The 22,326-nt window shown below is 43.5% G+C and overlaps 1 protein-coding gene across 3 annotated transcripts in view; it reads right to left on the minus strand.

Moving 5' to 3' along the window:
- Positions 1-22,326, minus strand: part of CCDC146 (coiled-coil domain containing 146) — an 85,939-nt gene that overhangs the window by 52,327 nt on the left and 11,286 nt on the right. For all 3 annotated transcript variants that reach the window (XM_066633669.1, XM_066633670.1, XM_066633667.1), the window contains exon 2: positions 21,342-21,553. In XM_066633669.1, coding sequence (XP_066489766.1) covers positions 21,342-21,536 — 195 coding nt within the window. In that variant the 5' untranslated portion in view covers positions 21,537-21,553. The remainder of the gene's footprint in view (positions 1-21,341; positions 21,554-22,326) is intronic.

Consider the following 22,326-nt stretch of genomic DNA (forward strand, 5'->3'; position numbering starts at 1 on the left):
ACTGAAGGTTGCCAATACAAGTTAAAATACTATAAAAAATGTTGGCACCAGCAGTCATAGGAAGGCCTCCCAGAGCAGGGGAGAAAGGAGGCAGGGAGGGTTTTTTTTTTAACAGCCAGGGGCTGTTTTTCTCCAAGGAGACCCAGCCATCAATGTCGGTGTTGGTGAGGATTCATGGGATCAGTGGTTCTGATGTACATTGCATTCCAACCCCCTTTCCCAGGCCTGGTCCACCTGCACCTGCACAGATAAATTTGGACTTGTGACAGCGATATCACTGGCACAAGTCCAAGTTGAACTGTTGCAGCTGGTGGGGCTTATCCAGAGGCAAGGGGACAAAGGTCCCCTCAACCCAGGGAGACCTCTAGCAACCAGAAATCCCCTGCAGAATGTAATGTAGCCCTTTCCAGAGCAGCAGTATTGCAGTGCAGGGATTTATGTTAGATTGGACTGTTAAACAGGTTTAAACTCTATTCAGCCATGGTCTCTTGCAAGTCACCTGGAACCTGTCACTTTTGAGGGTCTGAATAATTCTCTATTAAGGAGCTCTAGACACTTCTTAGAATTCAATTCCCTATGTATAAGCCAAAATAAAAGGGCCTAAGAATGGGTAAACCTAATGTCTTTAGTGCTAAGTAATATTCTTTTGTTCCATGTGCCAAAACTGATTGTCATGTTGTACCTCCTCCTGTAAAATGTCCAAATGTTTGACACATCTTTCAAAATCTATTTGATGGTTTTTAAAGGATGATTAATTTTCTTGTGAGTAACACACCTCTTAAGACTTTTCTGCTGTAGTTTTTGATTGTAAAATATCATGACTACTGTCTAAAAAATAAAATATATAAAATTGGGTTTGAATTGGTTTAATGTTGCATTATCGGCACATCCTTTATGTAAATCTAAGAGACATTCAAAATCCTTTATTTAATCCTGAGTAGCATCATAACATTTGCTTATTGACTCTAATTTTTCATTGTGCTCTGAAGCTGCTTTGGTTAAATAATGTGATAAAGCAAATAAAGGATAGAATGGAGTACGTACTCAGGTTAACTGAAACAATTCCTGGCTGGTTTGTATGAATTTACAGCCCTATCCCTATCAGCAGTGGCCCCTTTAAGGGTAAGGCCTGGGCTTCCAGGGAGTGTGCTGCACAGCTGCAGCCACTTGAAGGCAATAAGGCACTCAGGCATAAAAGCACCTGATGATAGTTTGGTGTGGGTTGTAGAAGGAGTGCAGGTTGGAGAGGAGACTGGCTTGGTTTATTGACTTTGCCTTGGATACTCTGAGTAACTGACTAACTAAGGGACTACTCGAATGGGCTGGGGAGAGCTGAGGTGTGCTGCTATACCTTGAAGGACTGCTGCCTTAGGAACTGGGTCCCTGCAGTTTAATCAGGCAAGCTACCCTGGTGGTGGAGTCTAGCAGTGGTGTTGTAGAGAACTGGGGCCACTGTTGGGGAAGGAAAGGGGAGCTAGTTAGTATAAAGTGGGCATAAGTTCCCTAAGTGAGGCTTGAAGTGGGAATCTGGCAGAACAGCATTCCATGCAGCAAGAGCTGTGCTCTTCTTTTGTGCTAGATAAAGGCTTGATTTTGACTTGGTAGACATTATAATCTGCAACATTGGATTGGATCCTAGATATGAAATTTTTCCAGGCTGTTATTCATAAACCACTCTGGCTGTGAAACAAATCTCTTTATGACACTAAATGTGAACATTAAAGCTTTAAACAGATAATTTGGTGTCATTTGTAATATCATTGTATGGATTTGTGGTGATCAGGAAGGGGAAGCCCCTGAGCCAATGCCCTTCCTCAGATCTATCAATATTCTAGGGCCAAATGGTAGTGTCTGCCAGGGTTGTGCTGGAGTCACAGTATTGAGTCAGCCAGCGCAGGTTAGAATTAGGCTGTGAGTTCAATTGGCACCAAACAGAAGGTATAAAACAAGGAGACAGACAATTCACAAATGATTGTCTGCCTGCCTGGTCTTTCGGTCTTTCTGTAATGGCAACAATCTCAAAGAATCATACTGAAGTTATTTTCTTTATTGAACCTGACAATGGGTCTTCCCTTCAGGGAAACAGAAGGGAAAGAGAGGGAAACATGGGGCATTTAATGATCACAAGACTGAAAAATCCTCTATGCTGCAACATTCAGCTGATCTGCAGCCAGCTGGGTCTCATCTGTCTTTTTGGAAGAACTTGCAAGAGTAAGATTTTGGAAGGGCAATTTGATTGTTTGTTGCCCAATCCAAATTCCAGTAGTGGAGTTGCATCCCCATCCTTGCTGTTGTAACTTTGTACCATAAGCTGACAAATCATTTTATGTTCAGTGTATGTTTTTCACTAAAATTTCAATTAAAAAACATTTTTAATCTTCTGCTTTACAAAAAGACTAGTGGAGGTTTTCATTTACAAAAATGAACACAATGGCAAGGGGATCATAGACCTGGCCTCTACCACTGGCAAGAGAATTAAGCAGTTGTAGGAAGATTGTGTCTACTTCCTAGCCTAAAAAGACCTCTGCTTCAACTGCCAATTACCCAGGGGGCTGGAGAAGCAAGTGGGGGCACTGACCAGATGACCAAGGGGATCATGGGCTATTTTGTACAGGCAAGCCCCAGTTGGTTTATAGCAACCCTGGAAAGCAAGAGCATTTTAACAAAGGTAAGCCCTGCAATTGCTTTACTGGGCACATGGGGAGGAGGGTGGAGACAGAGGTTCTTGTTTTGTATTAACAAAAATAAATAAATACAGAACACCACTTTTTGCACTTCTCAGTTTTGTTTAAAAAAATCTGTTATTTGCTTTTTTATTTATTATATAATGGGGGCTGCATGAGTAATGACTATGGCTGAATTTGATGGCACTATACCACCTATATCACCCACCTAGTACACTTTTAAAGAGATTATAATATAAATTTTAAATAATTTTAAATAAAAGCACATTAACATGTTGGAAAACACCAAAATTCATGAAATAAAATAATTTCTCCCACCTTTATGGGATCATTTTGATAAGTCAAGTATAAAACTATAAAGATGTAATACAAGCATGTATTTATTATCACCTAAACTGTTGGTTTGTGGAATGCTTAAAATGGATGATTATAACAGGTTTTCCTGCAAACCTTCAAGATACTTCCATATAGTGGAGCAGCATAGGGAGCCAATGCTTAACTTGCAGGACTCTCAGTTTAAGTGCCCAACACTTGTTCACCATTGAGCAATTTTGGGAATGGTCTACAGCAGTGTTTCTCAATGACTGACCTCCACTGTACCACTTCACATGGTCCACCTATTCAAAATATCAGTGGAAGTAACTGGTGATGAAGTAACATCATCACCAATTACTTCCAGAATGGGAGGCTGGATGCAACATAACAATATTGGCAACCTTCAGTCTCGAAAGACTATGGTATCGCGCTCTGAAAGGTGGTTCTGGCACAGCGTCTAGTGTGGCTGAAAAGGCCAATCCGGGAGTGAACAAATACCAGTTAAAAGGCTCAGGGTGGACAGAGGGCTTTTTCCAGTGTGTGAAACATGCACACTGAAGCTCTACCTGCTCAGTCAAGCCTCCTACCACTGCTTGTTGCGTTGCATTCCTGGTCTCACTGTTGGGTGGAAGGTTTCCAGTGAGTACCACCAGACACCACTTCAAGTACCACTGGCTGAGAAATGTTAGACAGAATTCAAGTGGTGCAGGAACATTATTTCCCTATAGAAAGTCCCAAATACAATTTCCTGGCATTTCCCATTAAAAGGATCTCTGGTAGCAGGTACTGAGATCTTGGAGAGTATCTGCAAGCCACAATAGTAGCACTGAACTAGATGGACCAATACTGTAACTCTACAAACTCTATAAACCTTTTCAGACATTCAGAACTGTGGATAATTAATCAGGGAGGTAAGCTTCCATATAGGCAAAAGCATACTTGAGACCAGTAGGTTGAGCATTAGATTTTGGCATGGAGAAGCAGGTTTGCTATTGTAAATATAAAAAAGATAATAAGTACATTAAAAAGTTGTTAATAATTTCATCCCCACAACAATGATAATGAAGAGATATTCTATTAAACATGAAATGTTTTATACAAAATAAGATTACCAAATACTATGTGCAAGAGTCACAGGGATAATAAACAAGTGTTTTGCAAAGCTCTACTATTAAGAGTGGATTTTTAATATTTCTTTTTGATCTTTAAATTATTCTAATTAGAATCTAGAATTTTATATTGTAAAGAAGTGGCAACCACAAACCAATTGTTCATTAACTCTTCCACTGTGTTTGAGTCTGCAATCTATACACACGTTCCTGGGAGTAAGGCCACTTAATGCAATGGGACTAACTTCAGAGTAGACATGCAAAGGATTGTGCTGTAAGGGAGTCAGCTCAAAGGAAGGAAGTTAATTTACTGCACTCTCAATACATTTAGTTAGAATCTAAAAAATCTCCTTGTACCTACATATGTGTATATATCACATGATACAGTCTTTTGCAGACATTTGTTTATTGTCCTTTTTTGGCATGGTGGCATTCACCATGCATTTCAAGGGCATGTAACTTCTGTACTTTCAACCCCAGCTATAAAAATTCACCCAGCAACCGTTTCAAAAACACTTACAGGCATTGACTTATCCACACACAATGGCACATTCTAAATCTCATATGCTTGAAAGCCTTTTGGAACAACATAAAAGTCTTAAAACTCCATTGGCATAAAAAGGAAAGACAGATGTTGCCTTCACCTCCACCCACAGGGGTCTTAGCAGCAATTAAGCAAGTACTTTCTATCCTGTCAAACAGGTCACTTAGGAAATCAACACAGTGGTAATAATATGACAGTCACTGTGGTTGCCAATGTTTATTACATGGTTTGATAGCAGAAATCCAGGATTAAATACCGTGGAATTTGCCCTTAAAGAAAAGGTACACCTGCTAGCATGAATCTAGACATATTTTAGTTTAAGAAAGTACAGTAGAGCAAAAGTCATATATATCCCAAATGTGAAATGATTAAAATACTTGCCAACAATTTCTGATTATGTTAACAGCAGAAACTTTATTTTGATGCACGATAAGATGCTGATACTAATGAACATGGAGACTTCAGAAATGCAAATTTCTTTAGCAAAGATACTGATTATCAATTATATCAAGTAGATGACTTCAGACATTATTCAGGCTTGCAAATAAATTTTGAAATCTACTGAAAATATGCCCAAGAGAGTAATCCATATATAATTTATGGGGGGGGGGATATTCGCAGATTCACTATCCACAGATTAAGTTATCTGCAACTTGAGTCCATGGGGCCCATTTGCGTGCCCTCTCCAAAGAGGAGGGGAACAGAGCTCTCCTCACCTCCAGAGGGTCCTCTGACATCCATCTGCAGCCTCTGTTGGGCTCACATTGAGCCCCAGAATTCAAAATACATGACTTCTGGTTTCATGGAGAAACTGGAAGTGACTTTTTAATGCCTTAGCCTTATCAGAACATAAGAACATGAGAATATAAGAACAGCCCCTCTGGATCAGCCCATAGGCCCATCTAGTCCAGCTTCCTGTATCACACAGTGGCCCACCAAATGCCTCAGGGAGCACAGAAGACAAGAGAACCACAACCTGGAGCCATCCCTTGCATTCGACGTTCTGAGGTAACTCACTTCTAAAACCAGGTGATGGCTTGGAACCTGTGATGGACTTTTCCTCCAGAAGTTTGTTCAATCCCCTTTTAAAGGCATCTAGGCCAGATGCCATCACCACATTCTGTGCCAAGGAGTTCCACAGACTAATTACATGCTGAGTAAATAAATATTTTCTTTTGTCTGTCCTAACTCTCCCAACACTCAATTTTAGCGGATGTTCCCTGGTTCTGGTGCTATGTGAGAGGGAAAAGAGCATCTCTCTATCCACTCTATCCATCGCCTGCATCATTTTGTATGTCTCAATCATATCCCTTTTCAGGTGCCTTTTAGACTGAAGAGCCCCAAACACTGTAGCCTTTCCTCATAAGGGAGGTGCCCCAGCCCAGTCATCATTTTGGTCACTTTTTTTAAATGCACCTTTTCCATTTCCACAATATCCTTTCTGAGATGTGGCGACCAGAACTGAACACAATACTCCACGTGTGGCCTTACCATTCGCCTTGTACCATTGGTACAACAGCATTATAATATTAGTCGTTTTATTCTCAATACCTTTTCGAACAATCCCAAGCGCAGAATTGGCCTTCTTTACCGCCACCACACATTGCGTTGACACTTTCATTGAGCTGTCCACCAGCACCAGTACCATTATAATTTAATGCCTTATGTGTTGGCATCCTTTAGTCTCGGAAGACTATGGTGTCACGCTCTGGAACAGAGTGTCTTCTCCAGTGCGCGAAGCCTGGGTAAAGTAGGTATGGAGGATAGGCTGTTACCCATGCAGCAAATCCCCCCTCTCCACATCGCTGAAATGGTCCAATGGAAAGGCAGAGGCCAATAAGGTTGGTTCCAGCGGCGTCGCAGGAGTTGCCAGAACGTGACTGTGTTCAGCCATGAACTGCCTCAGGGACTCCGGCTCCGGATTTTGCCTCGAGGTTGACTCCTGAAGCCTTTTCTATAACTGGATGTAGCCACAAGGCAGTGGAAGTTTGGGATCAGAGTTTTCCTTCTCTCAGATGAGCTGCCTTCCCAAGCTAACGAGTCCCATCTACCCGGTGGCTGTTTAGTCGCCTCTTACGACAAGTACAGCCAAACTGAGGGCCTATTCTTATCCCCAGCCCCCAGGAGATAATGCCTTATACGGCATTTATAAACACGACTGTATTTGAGTCAGCAAAGTATCAGAAATGCCAGTTGAAGACATTGTCCCTAAAATGTATATTTAAGGACTGCTATCTTACTGATCTCAGGCAGACACCCTTTTGATATCCCTGTGAGCAAACAATTTGTAGCACAATTTTCTATAGCCTGTCCCAACTCTGAAAATCAGAACTTTTTACAGCACCTTTAGTAGCAGTACTAGTGAAGAAGCAATGGCAGTGAAGTAGCAGGCAACAGAGGATGAAGAATCCCAGAATGTCTAGAAACACTAAATTTTACTTGTCAAAATCTAGTCCATTCTCGTCAGAGGGGTTGCTTATAAAGCAAAAAGGATGTTGGTCCCAACTCTTACCTTGAAGATAACCAAACTTGCCTTCAACACAGAATGCACATGAAGCCCTGAGATCAAAGTGTTGACATAAAACCAGACCTGCCAATTGTCCCATTTTGACCAATACCCATCCACTTTTAGGGCTCATTTCTCTACTCCACTAGCCTGAAATGTGAATTTCTGACTTTGCCTTTCTCCTGGTCAATTTTGCCCTTCCTCATGTTATTTTTAATGGGAAAAAACTTCAGGAAGGAATTTGGGGGCATTAAAAATAGCACAGGGTAGAGGCATAATCAAGATCAAAATTGTATGGGAACAAAGTCCTTAAGGCACTTTGTTATGGCTTTGCCCCAGTTTGCAGGCCCCCACTGTGTTATTCAGCAGCCCCTCCACCCCAATAACACAGGAACTTGTTACGCATGTAATATAATGTCTACTTTGACCCCAAGTTCCCTAAACAGTGGAGGAAACCTCAACGTGCTAGAGCAATACCAAACAATTTGCAAGAAAGTCCATTTTCGGCTTGCTCTGAATGGGGTTGCACTCCCTCTGAAGGAGCAGGTCTGCAGCTTGGGGGTCCACCCGGAATCACAGCTGCTCCTGGATTCCCAGGTGGCGGCTGTGGCTAGGGGGGCCTTCGCTCAGCTTCGGCTGGTGCGCCAGCTGCGTCCGTACTTGGATCATGCAAACCTGGCCACGGTGATCCATGCTACGGTGACATCGAGGTTATTGTATACGGTTACATCGATTATTACGGTTACATCGATTATTACATCGATGTACATATACGGTTACATCAATTATTGTAACGCGCTTTATGTGGGGCTGCCTCTGAAGACGGTTCGGAAACTGCAATTAGTGCAGAATGCGGCGGCCCATGTGGTCACTGGAGCTAGGTGGTTTGACTCTGTCAGCCCACTTCTCCGGGGGCTACATTGGCTGCCCATTCGTTTCCGGGCCCAATTCAAGGTGCTGGTTTTGACCTTTAAAGCCCTATACTGCTCTGGGCCAGGATATCTTAGAGATCGCCTACTCCCGTACAATCCGGCTCGTCCTCTCAGGTCATCAGAGAAGGCCTTTTTACAAGTGCCGCCGCCTAAGGAGGTACGTGGGGCGGTGGCAAGAAACAGGGCCTTCTCAGTAGTGGCACCAACGTTATGGAACTCCCTTCCCCTTGACTTGAGAATGGCTCCCTCTCTTGAGACTTTTCGGCGAGGCCTGAAGACCTTGCTGTTTAACCAAGCCTTCTGACTTCATGGCCTTTTTAACATCTTTTATACATCTTTTAGTTGCTTTTTTACAGGCCTGATTCCTCTAAGGACTGCTGTTTTATGCTCTTTTATTCTGACTTTTATCTGACTACTGTTTTTATGGGTTCTGCTAATGTGTTTAATATGTGTTTAATATGTTTTTATCTGTTGTGAAATTATGTTTTAATCTGTTTTATATGTTGTTAGCCGCCCTGGGTCCCTTTGGGGAGAAGGGCGGGATAGAAATACTTGTTTTATTATTATTATTATTATTATTATTATTATTATTATTATTATTATTATTATTATTATCAGGAAATTAACCAGTACACTAACACAACTAATTAGCTGAAGATAATACATGGCATAACTGCTTTGTTATGGAAATTTAAAAAAAAAATCTCCAAAGCCACCAAATGTGGGAATTTGATCTAAGTATTTTTAAAAATCTTTTATACATAGCATCTGGAATATTAGGCAGCCAGAGAGGCTTCTCCAACAACAAGGTACAGCAAGACTTTGGTCAGATTTAAAGTCAGATTCATAATATTTCAGTTTTAAAAGAATCAGCATTGAGCAATACAATTGTCATTCCATGCCAGTTTCACAATGCTGTCTCAAGTCTGGGAAACCGGGCCATTTCCATTACACTTGCTTTTCATATCTTACATCTCAGCACCCTTGTTAGCTTTGCCTTTTATTAATACTGCTTTTCAACAAAATGTTCACAAAACAGTTTGTAGCCGAACACATGCACAACTGCTTTGCACGTCCACCAGGATATGCCTAATTTCCTATTCTTGTATCACACTGGAGGGCACAGTGAAGGGTCCCCCCATATTTCTCCAGTGTCTTTGAGAAGGACAAGGAGCCTTGGCAAATGTGTAGGCCTTTTGGATTTCACTCAATATCTATGAGTGCAATCCAAAAAAGTGGATGACATTTGACAAGATCTTATATCATACAGTTTGTATTATACAGTTTCATATCACATATACTGCTTATATCATACAGTTAGGAGATAGGTGAAATTGACCTACAGAGAACAACATCCAGGATGAACCCAATTATATGGTTTCTCCAGGTACAGGGCAGGACTAACTCCAGCTCAAAAAGAGACATATTTATTAAGTGAGAGCCAGTATTAAACAAGAGTCAGAGTTTAGTTGTTTGAGTGTTGGAACAGGACTAAAAAGATGCCAAGTTTAAATCCCTGTTCAGCCATGAAATGACCAGGGTCTTGTCATTATATTTCAGCCTAATGTATCTCATAAGGTTGTGAGGATAAAGAGAGGGTGGGGAGAGGCAGAAAGAGTAATATACACTGCTCTGAGCTCTCTGAAGGTGAGGTGGACTGCAGGTGGACTGCAATTGCAATTAATAAATATTTTTCTGCCCTACTACAAGCTTGTAAAACAGGGGTGCTCACACTTTTTTGGCTTGAGAGCTACTTTGAAACCCAGCAAGGCCCGGAGATCTACCAGAATTTTTTTTACAATGTTCACACCATCACAACATATAACATTTATGTGTACAATGTATGTTGGTGTACCTTGCATAACTGCATGAGCCAATATTGCACAACACAACATAATGAACTATAAACATTTTTGTAATTACTTGAGTTTACTTTGATGACTTGCACTGAAGTGAATCAGCCAAGGATGCATAGTCCGGACAGTAGCTGCTGACAGCCAGCCTCAAGCACACTTCCAAATGTTCATCAGTCATGGAGGAACTTAATGATCTTCATGTAGGAAAAGGCTGACTCACGTAAATAAGTGGAGCCCTTCCTCCCTCAGGTGCTCTTATATCCCTGAGGGCCCTATTGCCTTCAAGTGGCTGCAGCTGTGCAGCACACTCTGCTGGATGCCCAGGCCTTACCCTTAAAGGGGCCACTGCTGACACCACATCTACCCCCTCACCAGATCTTCCTCGATTCCAATACAAGTGGGGGGGGGGGGAAACAGATCTCTATACATACCAGTGCAAAAACAGGGGAAAGGTGTGGGGGAGGGAAGATCTCTATATAGACATCACAGCAAGACCAGTGCAAAACCCCTTGCACGCAGAACCAACAGATGGAAGTTGGGGGGGGGGCAGATCTCCATACATACCAGTGCAAAAACAGGGGAAAGGTAAGTCAGCCCCAGTACAGTCAACGGGGCTCACTCCCAGGGATGCGTGGATGGGAGAGAAGCCTGCCAGTGGCTCCTCTCCCAGGGAGGAGCCTGCCAGGGGCTCACTCCCTGGGCTCACAAGCCTGCCAGGGGCTCACTCCCAGGGATTTGTGGACAGGAGAGAAGCCTGCCAGCGGCTCCTCTCCCAGGGAGGAGCCTGCCAGGGGCTCACTCCCTGGGCTCACTCCCTGGGCTCACAAGCCTGCCAGGGGCTCACTCCCAGGGATGTGTGGACGGGAGAGAAGCCTGTGAGCGGCTCCTCTCCAGGTCTACTCAGGAGTCAGCCCCAGTAGAGTCAAAGGGGCTCACTCCCAGGAATGCGTGGATGGGAGAGAAGCCTGCGATCGACTCATTTTGCCTCGCGATCGACCCGTCGATTGACCTGAGCACCCCTGTTGTAAGAGATCCTTTATAGCACAAACAGTTGCTCTCAAGTGGGAGAGGAATCTGTTTCTTCAAAGTCTCTAAGAAATAGCTTTCAATTCTACAGTTCTGTTAAAAGTACTGATTTACTTGTGTATATGACATTCTCTGCCTACAGCAAGCAAACTGGTCCTGCCCTCCCCCCCCCCCCCAAATTGCCCTTTGGACAACTAATGTATGGAAAGAATATATTAAAGATAGTATGCTATATTTTCATTGTATCGGTCAACCATAAAAACCTGTGTATTGTAGTTTCATCATCATCATCATCATAAGAGGATTTAGTCTCTTTGTGTACAATTCTATAAACCTTTGTTACCAATTTCTTTGAAAACTGACTTGTTTATATCGAGACAACCTGTACTTAGTCACACGTAAAAAAAGGTTTGGAAAAAATGGAACACAACTACGTATTTCATATTTACGACTACTGTTGACAGCTCTACAGCAGTTAGGGAAGTCACAGCATCCTAAACTACCTTTGTGAGTTCCTGAATGCCTGTTGTGTTCCCAGACACATTTGTACATGGCGCTGGGTACATGCCAGGACGCCATGACCTTGGCCAGTCTCATGGAATTGTGAATTGGGCAGATGGCAAAGAGCTCTCAGGTTCCTTAAAGGTCTTAAGGAAGAGGCCAAACTTTGGCTTTTCAGAGCAACCCTCCTCCAATGTAGGCTGGCTTTAGGGAGCACCTCACCTTTAGCTTTTTTTTTGAAAAATCCACGGACTAGCCAAACCTTGCTTTGGTCAGCAAATTCTGAAACTATAAAGAAGTCACACTCTATGACCCCTGCTAATTGGGTAAGAGGCACTTTTTCAAGTGGGTGCTCCTCTTTTTAGCAGGGGGAGAGTAACTGGCCCACCTCACCCCAGCACGGTCTGTTCTAGTGGCTGTCTGCTGGTATTCATTTGCATCTTTTTAGATTGTGAGCCCTTTAGGGACAGGAAGCGATTTAGTTATGTGGTGTTTTTAAGTGCTTAAGCAGAAGCACACAGAAAGCCTTGGTGATATGGCAACGGGCAAACCCTCCCTTGTTACGGCATGCCGACAGGGATGCTAGTTCCCAGGCTGAAGTGTGACAATAGCTGATACAGCACTCTGTGAAGAAGCACCCATTGTTCTCACCCCTGTATGAGATTCTAATGTGGCTTTATCTGAGAACTGAATGTAGCAATGTTGCAAGTACAATAAAAACGCAGGAGGAGGCTAGTAGAATCAGCTTTTCTCTCTCTCTGCTTTGAATCCAAAAGTCTGTCTCGTCTCTTCCTTGGCTCCTTGATTCTTTCCTGCACTTATCCAGCAACCTAGCCCGGGGGCTTGGTTGCTCCCCCAAGGGTCACTGCAACAAGTTATGTGATTTTTTTCTGTAAACCGCTTTGTGAACTTTTAGTTGAAAAGCGGTATATAAATACTGTTGATTGATTGATTGATTGATTGATTGATTGATTGATTGATTGATTGATTGATTGATTGATTGATTGATGAGCTTTCTGACTTGGACCAAACAAAATTGTAAGTGACCCAAAAGATGTGCCCCCCAATCCTAACTTCCCCCACCAACTCCATGGCTAAATATAATCAAGAGTTGCACACTAATATGAGATGGCAGGAGCAGGGCATACTGTGTGCTCCAAGGTTGAGGATTTGGGGGAGAAAACTGCAAGACGGAAGTATGAATCAGGACCCTATTACACTATAGGGAGACCTGGCAGGGAATCAAACCATATGGGGAAGGTTTAGAGTAAATTCTGCATATCTGATGGGGGTACCTTGTGATTCAGAGCCCAATCCTATCCAATTTTCTAGGGCCACTGCAGTTATATCAATGGGGTGTGCACTGCATCCTGTGGTTGGGGGACAGTCACATAGGCCTCCTCAAGGTATGGAAGCACTTGTTCCTTAGCTCGGGGTTGCAATGAGGCTGCACTGGAGCTGAAAAGTTGGTTAGGACTGGGCCCTCAGCCTTAGACACCTGAGCAGAACTGCTTAAAAGAGGCCGGTAACCACTACACTGTGTCATTATGCTCATGGGGAGCGTGCATGTGTGTGGAAGGGGTGAAGGGGAGGCAAACTGAAGGAGCATGAATAAATCTGGCGGTGAATGGATGAGCGAATGTGTGCATGAAGTTCTTGGCAGCCCTTTCTCCTGGTGGTCTTACGCCATGGATCAAACTTGGGCCCTTGTGTGGACAAGGTGGGAAAAGCATGTGCCATGGGTTTCCTGATCTCCTAAATCTTAAACATTTCCTCAGTGGCTCCAGAGCACCTCATTCCGTTACAGCGGTAGTGAAACACTTATCTAGTGTGATTAATTTTGTTAACAGTCAAAATGCAGGAAGAGGACATCCTCTTTTCAGAATTTCCCCATACTTTCAGAAATCTTTTCTTCTGTGATAATTTTATGATTATTATATTCTATTAAGAATATTTATGTAGTGCTTCTCAACAAATAAAAGTCCACAAAATAGTTCACATAGCTAAATAAATGAAGAAGCCATTCCCTGTCCCAAAACAACACAGAATCTAAAAAGATGCAGAAGAAACACCAGCTAACAACCACAAGAAAATACGCTATACCAAGAATAAGTTGCTTTCTTCCTACTATGCCCCCAGCACCCTCTGAAAATCTGTTTTGAAGGATTGAGAGATCCTTAGGAGCAGCAGGGAAGCACTATTAATGAGTGCAGAGGACTGCAAAGGGAAGGTGAGATTGACAAAAATCACCACTCCGTTTTTGCACAACCACGTTCTTCTACAAATGTAAAAAGCATTTTAGGACATAACAAGTGAATAGAATTAGTCCAGTGTTATACCAAGTTGTTACTGTCCATAAAGATTATAAGAAATCACATTGTCCTCACTGGAAACATCTAGGAGTTGGAAGTTTTGAGATGGAGTTACAAACACATAAGCTTTTATTTCGAATCAGCAACAACACAAACAGACCACAATTAAGACCATTTTATTCCAAACCAGGGAATGAGATTCATGAAATGGCAGCCTTCTAAATAGTTGAAATGAGTGGAAATAGTCAATCAGATTGAGGTCATCTTGAGGTCATCATAAATGACACACTAAAAGGGAACTAAGCCATCATTCATTATTTCTGGTTGGTTGGCAACCTTCAGTCTTGAAAGACTATGGTATAATCCTACAGCACCCAGTATTCCCAGGCAGTCTCCCATCCAAGTACTAACCAGGCCTGACCCTGCTTAGCTTCAAGATTATTTCTACAAGTTTTTCAAGCTCCTAGCTGTTCACTAAATCATGCTGAATTAGACAAAAAAGGTAATTTGTACAGAAGAAGATAGGCTATGCAATAATTACAGGTCATCCTTTCCAGAACCCCTAGTGGATTAAAAAAAAATCTGTGGATAAAAAAGTGGAAAAATAGATTTAAAGACACACTTCCAGGTTTCTTGCCTCTCCATTGCTTCTAATGGAATAAGGTCGTGCCTCAACAACTGCAGGGGTCTGATTCTGGGACTCCCTGCTGATACCATAAAATGTGATAAATAAAAGCAGTTTTAAAAATTTAAAAAGTGCGTCCTTTTACAATTGCGGTTTAAAAACAACTTTTCTTGCTGTTGAAGAGAGACAGTAAGCAATTAGAAATGCAAAGGACCCCCTGCCTTTGCCTGGCTCAGCTGAAGAATGGAATGATTACTTGCATGACTGTGGGCACAATCCTAACCAGGTCTTCTCAAAAGTAAGTCCTATTTTGTTCAATGGGGCTTACTCTCAGGAAAGTGTGGTTAGAATTGCAGCCTCAGTCTTACAACAGTAAGCAGTTTTTTAAAACTGTGATTTTAAGGGGATGCATTTTTCCCCTTCTCCAGGGATCAGCACATTCCTTCCCCATTTGCAATGGCCATTTGTGTTGAGTCAAATCCGTGTATAAAAAATCTGTGTATAAATATAACAAGGTTGGACTTGTGGTTTGTAGTCCTAGCAGATTCTATTCAAGTTGTGAATACTGTTAGAAGTAGAAAGGAATGCATAGGTTCTGGCTTAACTGCTGAATTTAATATTATTGTAAATCCTATTTTGTTTATTACTGTAAGAAACTATCTTTAAAAAAACTTGAAAGGTGAGACAAAAATAGAAGAAATATGGCTGTATCCCTGACTACACTGGCAATCCAACATAGAATGATGGAGAAGCAGAAACACATCTGCTCATTTTCATTAATGTGCATAGATCGATCTGATAAGCAGAACTGGAGAGGGGGTTATTGAACATGGGTTATCAAGCGATGCATCACTCACATCACTTATGTTCAAAGAGTGAGGATGAGTAGGTGTGAAATGGTAAGTAAGTGCAGGCTCCCAAATGCAAGCAGCCCCTCCTACTTGCTCTTGGAGCCATTCAGGCAGTAACAGCAACACTCAGCTGTTGCAGCCTGAAAGGCTCCAAGGGTGAGTGGGAAGGGCTGCTTACAATTGTGTTCAGGAGCCTGCACTTACTTACCATTTTGCACCACTCTAGCTATGCTACCAGAAGCAAGTGTGCACATACTTGTGGGAATTCCTAAGAAATGGGACATGCTACCCCAGAACTACCTGTTTTAGCAGCAATACATTGGGCTACTCCACATTCTGAAAACCACAGTAAGATAAAGAACTTTATGCGTGCCTACATTTTTCAAGCATGCCTAAATTTGTGCTGAATTGTGGTTACAAACTTATTGTCAAAACATAAACTTCTGGAGCTGCATAACTTTCCTTAGCAAGGGCTTGCTGTAGCATGCATGGGTCATGAGCTTTCTCTTCCTCTTTTCCCTGCCACACTGAGAGTAGGAACCAGCAACAGCTTGTTCAGTCAGCAACAGCAAGGAAAGGGTAAGGGAACCCTAGCCATCCTGATCAGATCCAGGGTTGAAAAGGGCAGCTATCTGGTGGTCACTGTTTAGTGCAGATCTTTATCCATTGTTGTGCCTTACTCTTAAGATACCTGCAAGTGCAGACGAAAATCATCATACATGTGCTTGTCCTCGACCTGATATTGTTGTAGAATGAATTTATAAAATGAATTTATTATTCTAGGAATGGAGGCAACAATTTGATAAATCTCCTCCTGGGCAGGGGGTCTGGTCTAGAGCAGGGATGTCCAAAGGTTTTGGCAAGAGGGCCACATCGTCTCTCTGACACTGTATTGGGGGCCAGGGAAAAAAAAGAATTAATTTACATTTAAAATTTGAATAAATTTACATAAGTTTACATAAACGAATATGAATGAATGAAGGTCTTGCAATAGCTCAAGGCCTATAAAAGGCCTTGCACAAAGCAAGGCTTGCCTTTCCTTTGCTGCTGCTACTGCATCACAGATGTGAAATAGCAAGCAGTGGAGGAAGCCCTTATCCCACAGCTCATGAGGTCAACAGTCGCCCTCACACTGAGAGCAGTTGCATCGGGCCAGTGGGGGCTACAACAAATCTTTGGAGGGCCAGAGGCTCATTGGAGACTGGGGGCTCCCTGAGGGCTGCATTGAGAGGCCTCAAGGGCCACAAGTGGCCCCAGGGCCGGGGTTTGGGCACCCCTGGTCTAGAGGGTAGAGCCTCCGTTAGCCCGAAGATAATATCAGAAGGTCGCCAGTTCGAGGACACCGCCAGTTCCCTGAATGGCTGAGAATGGCGAGACCTTGAAGCAGCTGACAAGCCAAGCTGAGTGATTCCACCTGCTCTTGGTGTGAGCAAGAAGCGTCTTGGCTGCCCTCCATGTGAGAGATGGAGATGCTTGTCAGCCTGTGTGGGAGAACTGGATGCCAGAAGCGAGACCAAACCAGGAAGATCCATTCTGAAATGTTGTTGGTTCTTGAAAGAGAGAACCTCTATGTTTGGAAAAATCCCCTTGAGGGATTTAGAAACGCCTGCCTATGTAAACTGCCTTGAATAAAGTCAGAGGAGTAATCCGATGACCAGAAAGGCAGTATATAAATACCTAGTTATTATTATTATTATTATTATTATTATTATTAAGCTCTACCAATCAGGCACATAAGCACACAGTCTGGTCATGGAAGCATTTATGTGTCAGGTCACTCTACCCCCAAAGCCTGTCCAAGAACCATTACTTGTTTTAATCAGCACATGTAACAAGAGTCTTGCAACATGACACTTTTGTAAACAAAACACAGCATTGTATATATTTCATAAAGAGGGTTTAGGACTATACAGGCATCCGCTGCTTAGCAATGGACTGCATATATGACAGTGGTCAAAGCACAACAGAGGGTCTTAATGAGGCTGTCAGGAGTCCCATAGCCTTCAGCAGAGTGTCTGTTTACACAACAAAGAGGTTTTCGATGCAAAGAAGAGGCAATCACTCTCCAGTAGCCTGTGCAGTCAGCTAGTTTCTGGCAGGGAGCATCTGTTTACACAACAAAGACACTAGATTGGGCTGAATGTTCGCTTAAAAACGTAATCACATAACAATGGGGACTGGCGAATGTATCCCCGTCTTTAAGTGGTACACACCTGTACTGTGTTTTCTAGTTTTGGGGTCCTTGGTTTGTGTACCTGACTTGGTATACGAACATAATAGATCTAGTCGTGTGATTTATCTTATGGACAGAGCCAGTTATGAGCACAGGTCTCTTCATCATTACATCAGTGTCAACATTTTGTTCTGACTATACAGGTTTTACTTTAGAGCCTGTGCCTCACTAGTATGTAAACTAGTTTCTGTACGCCCAATCCCCAGTCTGGGATAGTGGCAGCAGATATCTTCCAGTCCCCCTCATTTCCTGCTCAGTAGAGAACAGGAAAGGGTGCACTGAGTGCTAACCATTAGACCAGCTATTTTCAACCAGTGTTCCGTGGTAGATTGGTGTGTTGCAAAAGATCTACAGGTGTGCTGTGGGAGTTTGGAGCACAGTGGTTGAAAATTGCTGAAAATCTCTTCTGGGTTCTGCAGTTTCTAGGGCAACTGTCTGTGGTAAGGAATTGTCTGTTACCTCTTCCTGCACCGGCTCTTCAGAGCCAGCAGAGGAGGTGGGACAAGCAATTCATTTCCACAGATGGTTGCCCTAGAAACAGAGCTGCAGAACCCAGAAGAGACTCCCAGAAGCTGGAAGTGACATTTCAAAGGCTCCTGGAAGGTGGAAGTGACATCACAAAGGCAAAGACCATAGAGGCCAGCGTGCTATGAGAAGGAAAAACGTAGAAAACAGCTGCACTAGACGCTGCTCTACCTTGTCTAACAAGCCACTTGTTTTTCAGTTCATAATATTTTATATGTCTTTTCTATTCATGCCATACCAGAGAAATCTATCCATTTTCATGTGTCAATTATTCCAGCTTCAATCTCATTTGGATAGTGCTCGGTATCATATCATTTCTTCCAGATAGCTTTGAATATGTTTGAATAGGAATACAAGTACATAAACCAGTAACAAGAACATCAGATTCATTTGGTTTCAGTGTGTTTGTGCTGATCAAACTAAAAGTCTAGAAATAAAAGAGCTACAAAAGTCCACAAAGGTGCTGAACAGGACTGATTTTATATTTAGAAAACATATCTAAACATTTAGAGCTTGCTAGTCTTATCAAATAATGTTTCTCTACTTTCCCCCACAATTCTTTTCTACAAATTTAAGGCACTGTGCAAACTGTTTAATGAGATATTAAAATGGTGTTTGCCATCTGATAAAAGAATTTGTTCCCCAACCTGCCAGGTAGAAGGGGAGCACTCTAAACCTAAATACCTGAGATTGGCATATTTTGCTTACAGTGCTGGCCAGTCCTCAGAGGTTATGCTCATAGCTGGGGGAAAGGAACAGCCAAGAGCTTGGCAAGGGACCAGAACTTCACATTGCTTCAGTAGTGGCATGTTGTGGTGCTTCTGTTGAGCAAAAATTTCATTTTACCAGTTCTTTCCACTCCCTCCCACCTGACATTCCCAAGGTTATATTCACAGCTTCTCATATGAACAGACCAGTGTAAATGGTAACCATGTCAAATGTGAAAAAACGTACTGTTCTTCAATCAATATATATTCTAGGCCAGTGGTTCCCAAACTGGTGGGTCATGACCCACCAGGGGAACAAGAAGCAGGGCATTTCCCCTTAAGGGACGTGGCCCTGCAGTGATGGCAGCGACGGCGCTGCAGTGATCATGGTGCTGCTGCCCCAAGTGGCTTTTTTACTTACCTGGGGATAGCTCTGGCCTCCTGCAGGGTCCTGGAGGCTCGGAACCTCTCTGATCTCCTCCGTGCTGCTGTAAAAAGCCCTTATCTCCAATCTAAAGTACTTCCGGTTCTGAGAGAAAACAGGAAATAGCTTTAGAGGACAGATAAGGGCTTTTTACAACAGCTGCAGAGGAGATCAGAGGGGGCTGTGAGCCTCCATGACCCTGCAGAGAGCCAACTCTGCCTCCCAGGTAAATTTTAAAAAGTCTCTTAGCAATGGCAGCACTGCAATCACTGCGGTGCTGTCGCTGCTCCCCTCCTCTGCCCATGCAAACACTTACTGGTTCCCAATCCTCTCTAGGAGTTTGGGCACCACTGTTCTAGGCCATTCTACTTTGGGGTTTGGGGCTGTTTATAATACAAAACCTTGAATTATATGGGGATAAATCCTTAAAATACTAATGGGGATGAGATAATGGAAAAATGAATACAAACATTCCACTATCGTGAAGAGTGTAATACTTCAAGGCAATGTGCTTGAATAACAATGCAGAGTTTTCTCTATTGGTTGGCTTCAATTTGCATACTCTTGGACAAAATTATTTCCTGTATCTTGTTCTAGTTGAAATAAAGACAATTTACACAATGGGAACATAACATGAACGAATTAGTAGCGTGCTGTGCAGTTAGGATTACAGGCAAGTGCTGATGTCACTTCAAGACTAGCAACATCTGTGCCTACACCAGTGGGTTCCACCAATCATACTGACACCTGGCTAATAATGACAGAGGTTTTAATGGGGTAGGTGAGAAGGAAGCTGCCCATTGGTCCTGGAGGTAGGAGACAAGGGCAGGATCCAAAAAAAGGGGGTAAACAAAATCTCCAACTACTGACTGTCCATTTGTTTCCAGGCCCAATTCAAGGTGCTGATGCTCACCTTTAAAGCCCTATATGACCTGGATCCACAGTATCTGAGGGACCACCTACTCCTGTACAATGTGGCCCAATCTCTTAGGTCATTAGAGAAGATCCTGTTGAGAGTTTCACAGCTGGTAGAAGTTAAGGAAGTAGAGGCAAGGAATGGGGCCTTCTCAGTTGTGGCACCACTTTTAGGGAATTATCAGAAAGTTTAAAATCTGCCCCCCCCCAGTAGAGAGTTTTCAGCAAGACCTAAAAATAGTTTTATTTACATTAGCATTTGGGGTTTGGCAAGGGTGTGATATTCCTGTCAGCTTTCATTTGGCCTGTCTCTTTTATAGTGTATTTGTATGCTCTTGCTGTTTAGTATTACAGCTTATTGTGTATTTTCACTTATCAGTACCTCTGGGTTTTTATTGAAATGCTACTATAATTTGCCTGCTCTTGTTTTTAAGTATGTTTTAGATTTTAAATTTTCTTCTTTGAATTTGTATAGTTCAAGTTGTAAGCCAGCTTGACCTTCTTAAAAGCTGAAGTATAAATGTTTCAAATAAATAAATAAATAAATAAATAAAGTCTGCTTATGGCTTGCTGGTTGGATTCTATACTGCTCCTTTATTTCCATTTAGTCTGTTACATTATTATTTTATTTGTACAAATGTTTTCTGCTTTGCTGGTTTTTTTGTATGACATAAATGTCTTAAATTTGTAAAGAAAATGTACATTTTCTTTAAACTTTCTATCTCCCACTAGTGACATTCACTTTCCAGACACCCAATCTCAACCGGAGGTAGCACAAATCCAAGCAGCCTGGGAATGGGGTTAGGATCCGGCATAACTACTGGATCCTGGCCTTGCCTCCCACACCCTGCCCGCCCACCCACACCTGGAAACACCCACTGCTCGCCCTCCCCTGCCCCAATATGCCTCTACCCTTCCCTTCCCACACCCTCCCAGACTCCTGCGCTGGCCAAGCTCAGCCAGCACATTCTTATCTGGCCCGGAGTTTGCGTCAACGCGGAGAGGCCAGCACACATTCGTGCGCTAGCCTATCTTCCCTCAGTGTCACAAAAGCGCTAGACAGCACTTTTGCGACACTCCTGGGCCGACGCAAGGGACTTGCATTGGCCCAATGGCACATTAGGATTGAGCCCTTAAAGCATGCTGAGTGTTGCAAGAAGGGGACTGGACCAGATGAGGCTTTATATGCCTACAATTTCATATCAAAATCCTACTGACTTGACGCACAACAGCATTGCCCACTCTGCAGACCAAAACCAAACAGGAAGTACTCTACCTCGTCAAGAGACTGAAATGCAGGGCATGTAGCCACGTCAATGGAACCTTCATCTTGGATATTAACTGATGGAGCTACGGCATAAATAGGCTCCTCAGAATCCTCAGGCTCATCATATTCTGGTTCTTCTTCAGCTTCTTCCTCCTCGCTGGAAGCGGAACTGTTTTCTTCTTCTTCCTCTTCAGCGTCGCTCATTCTCCTCTGCTAAAATTCTGCAAAGTAGGAAAATATGTGCATATTAAACTAATAGTCTGATGCCTTATGCAGAAGACATTAGACATTGACCAGAAAGAGCAAAATGGCTCAGAGATGATTGGCGAGACTAAGAGCCCGATCCTGTGGTCTGCGGCGTGGCTCTGCGGCGTGGACCACAGTCGCAAACGTGCCGTAAGGCACATTTGCGAGGCTTACCGTTGGGCTCCCGCTGCAGCTAGCCCAGAGCCGGCCGGAGCTGGGCTGGCGTGCAGTGGGCGCCTGAGTTCCACGGCTCAGCGGTCTCCCGGACTGCGGAACAGGAGGTGGGGGCATGGCCGAGGGTGTGGGGGAGGCGTTCCGGGGAGGGGGAAGGCATGGCCGGGGGCATGGGGGAGGCATGTTGGGGGTAGGGGGAAAGGTGGATCTGTGGAGGCAAGCTCCGCAGGATCCAAGGCGCTTGGGCAGGGCTGCTCGCCCTACACGAGTGCCTTTACTTTAGCGGCGACCAAAAGGTCGCCGCTAAAGTGAGTAGCCCCATTGCAGGGCTACTTCCCTTACTCGGGGGAAGGGGACGGTCCCCTTCTCCCGAGGAGCCTCCTGTGGTAGTGTGGGAGGTGCAGGATCTGGTGGGAGCCCACCATGGAGCCGCCAGACTTGGGCGCTGCGGGCAGCTCAGGATTGGGCTGCCTGGGCCCAATCCTATCCAATTTTCCAGTGTCAGTGCAGCTGTGCCAATGAGGCATGCACTGCAAGCAGTGGTGGGGAGGCAGTCACAAAGGCCTCCTCAAGA

The sequence above is a fragment of the Tiliqua scincoides genome, chromosome 7 (assembly GCF_035046505.1).
Source record: "Tiliqua scincoides isolate rTilSci1 chromosome 7, rTilSci1.hap2, whole genome shotgun sequence".
Taxonomy (NCBI): domain Eukaryota; kingdom Metazoa; phylum Chordata; class Lepidosauria; order Squamata; family Scincidae; genus Tiliqua; species Tiliqua scincoides.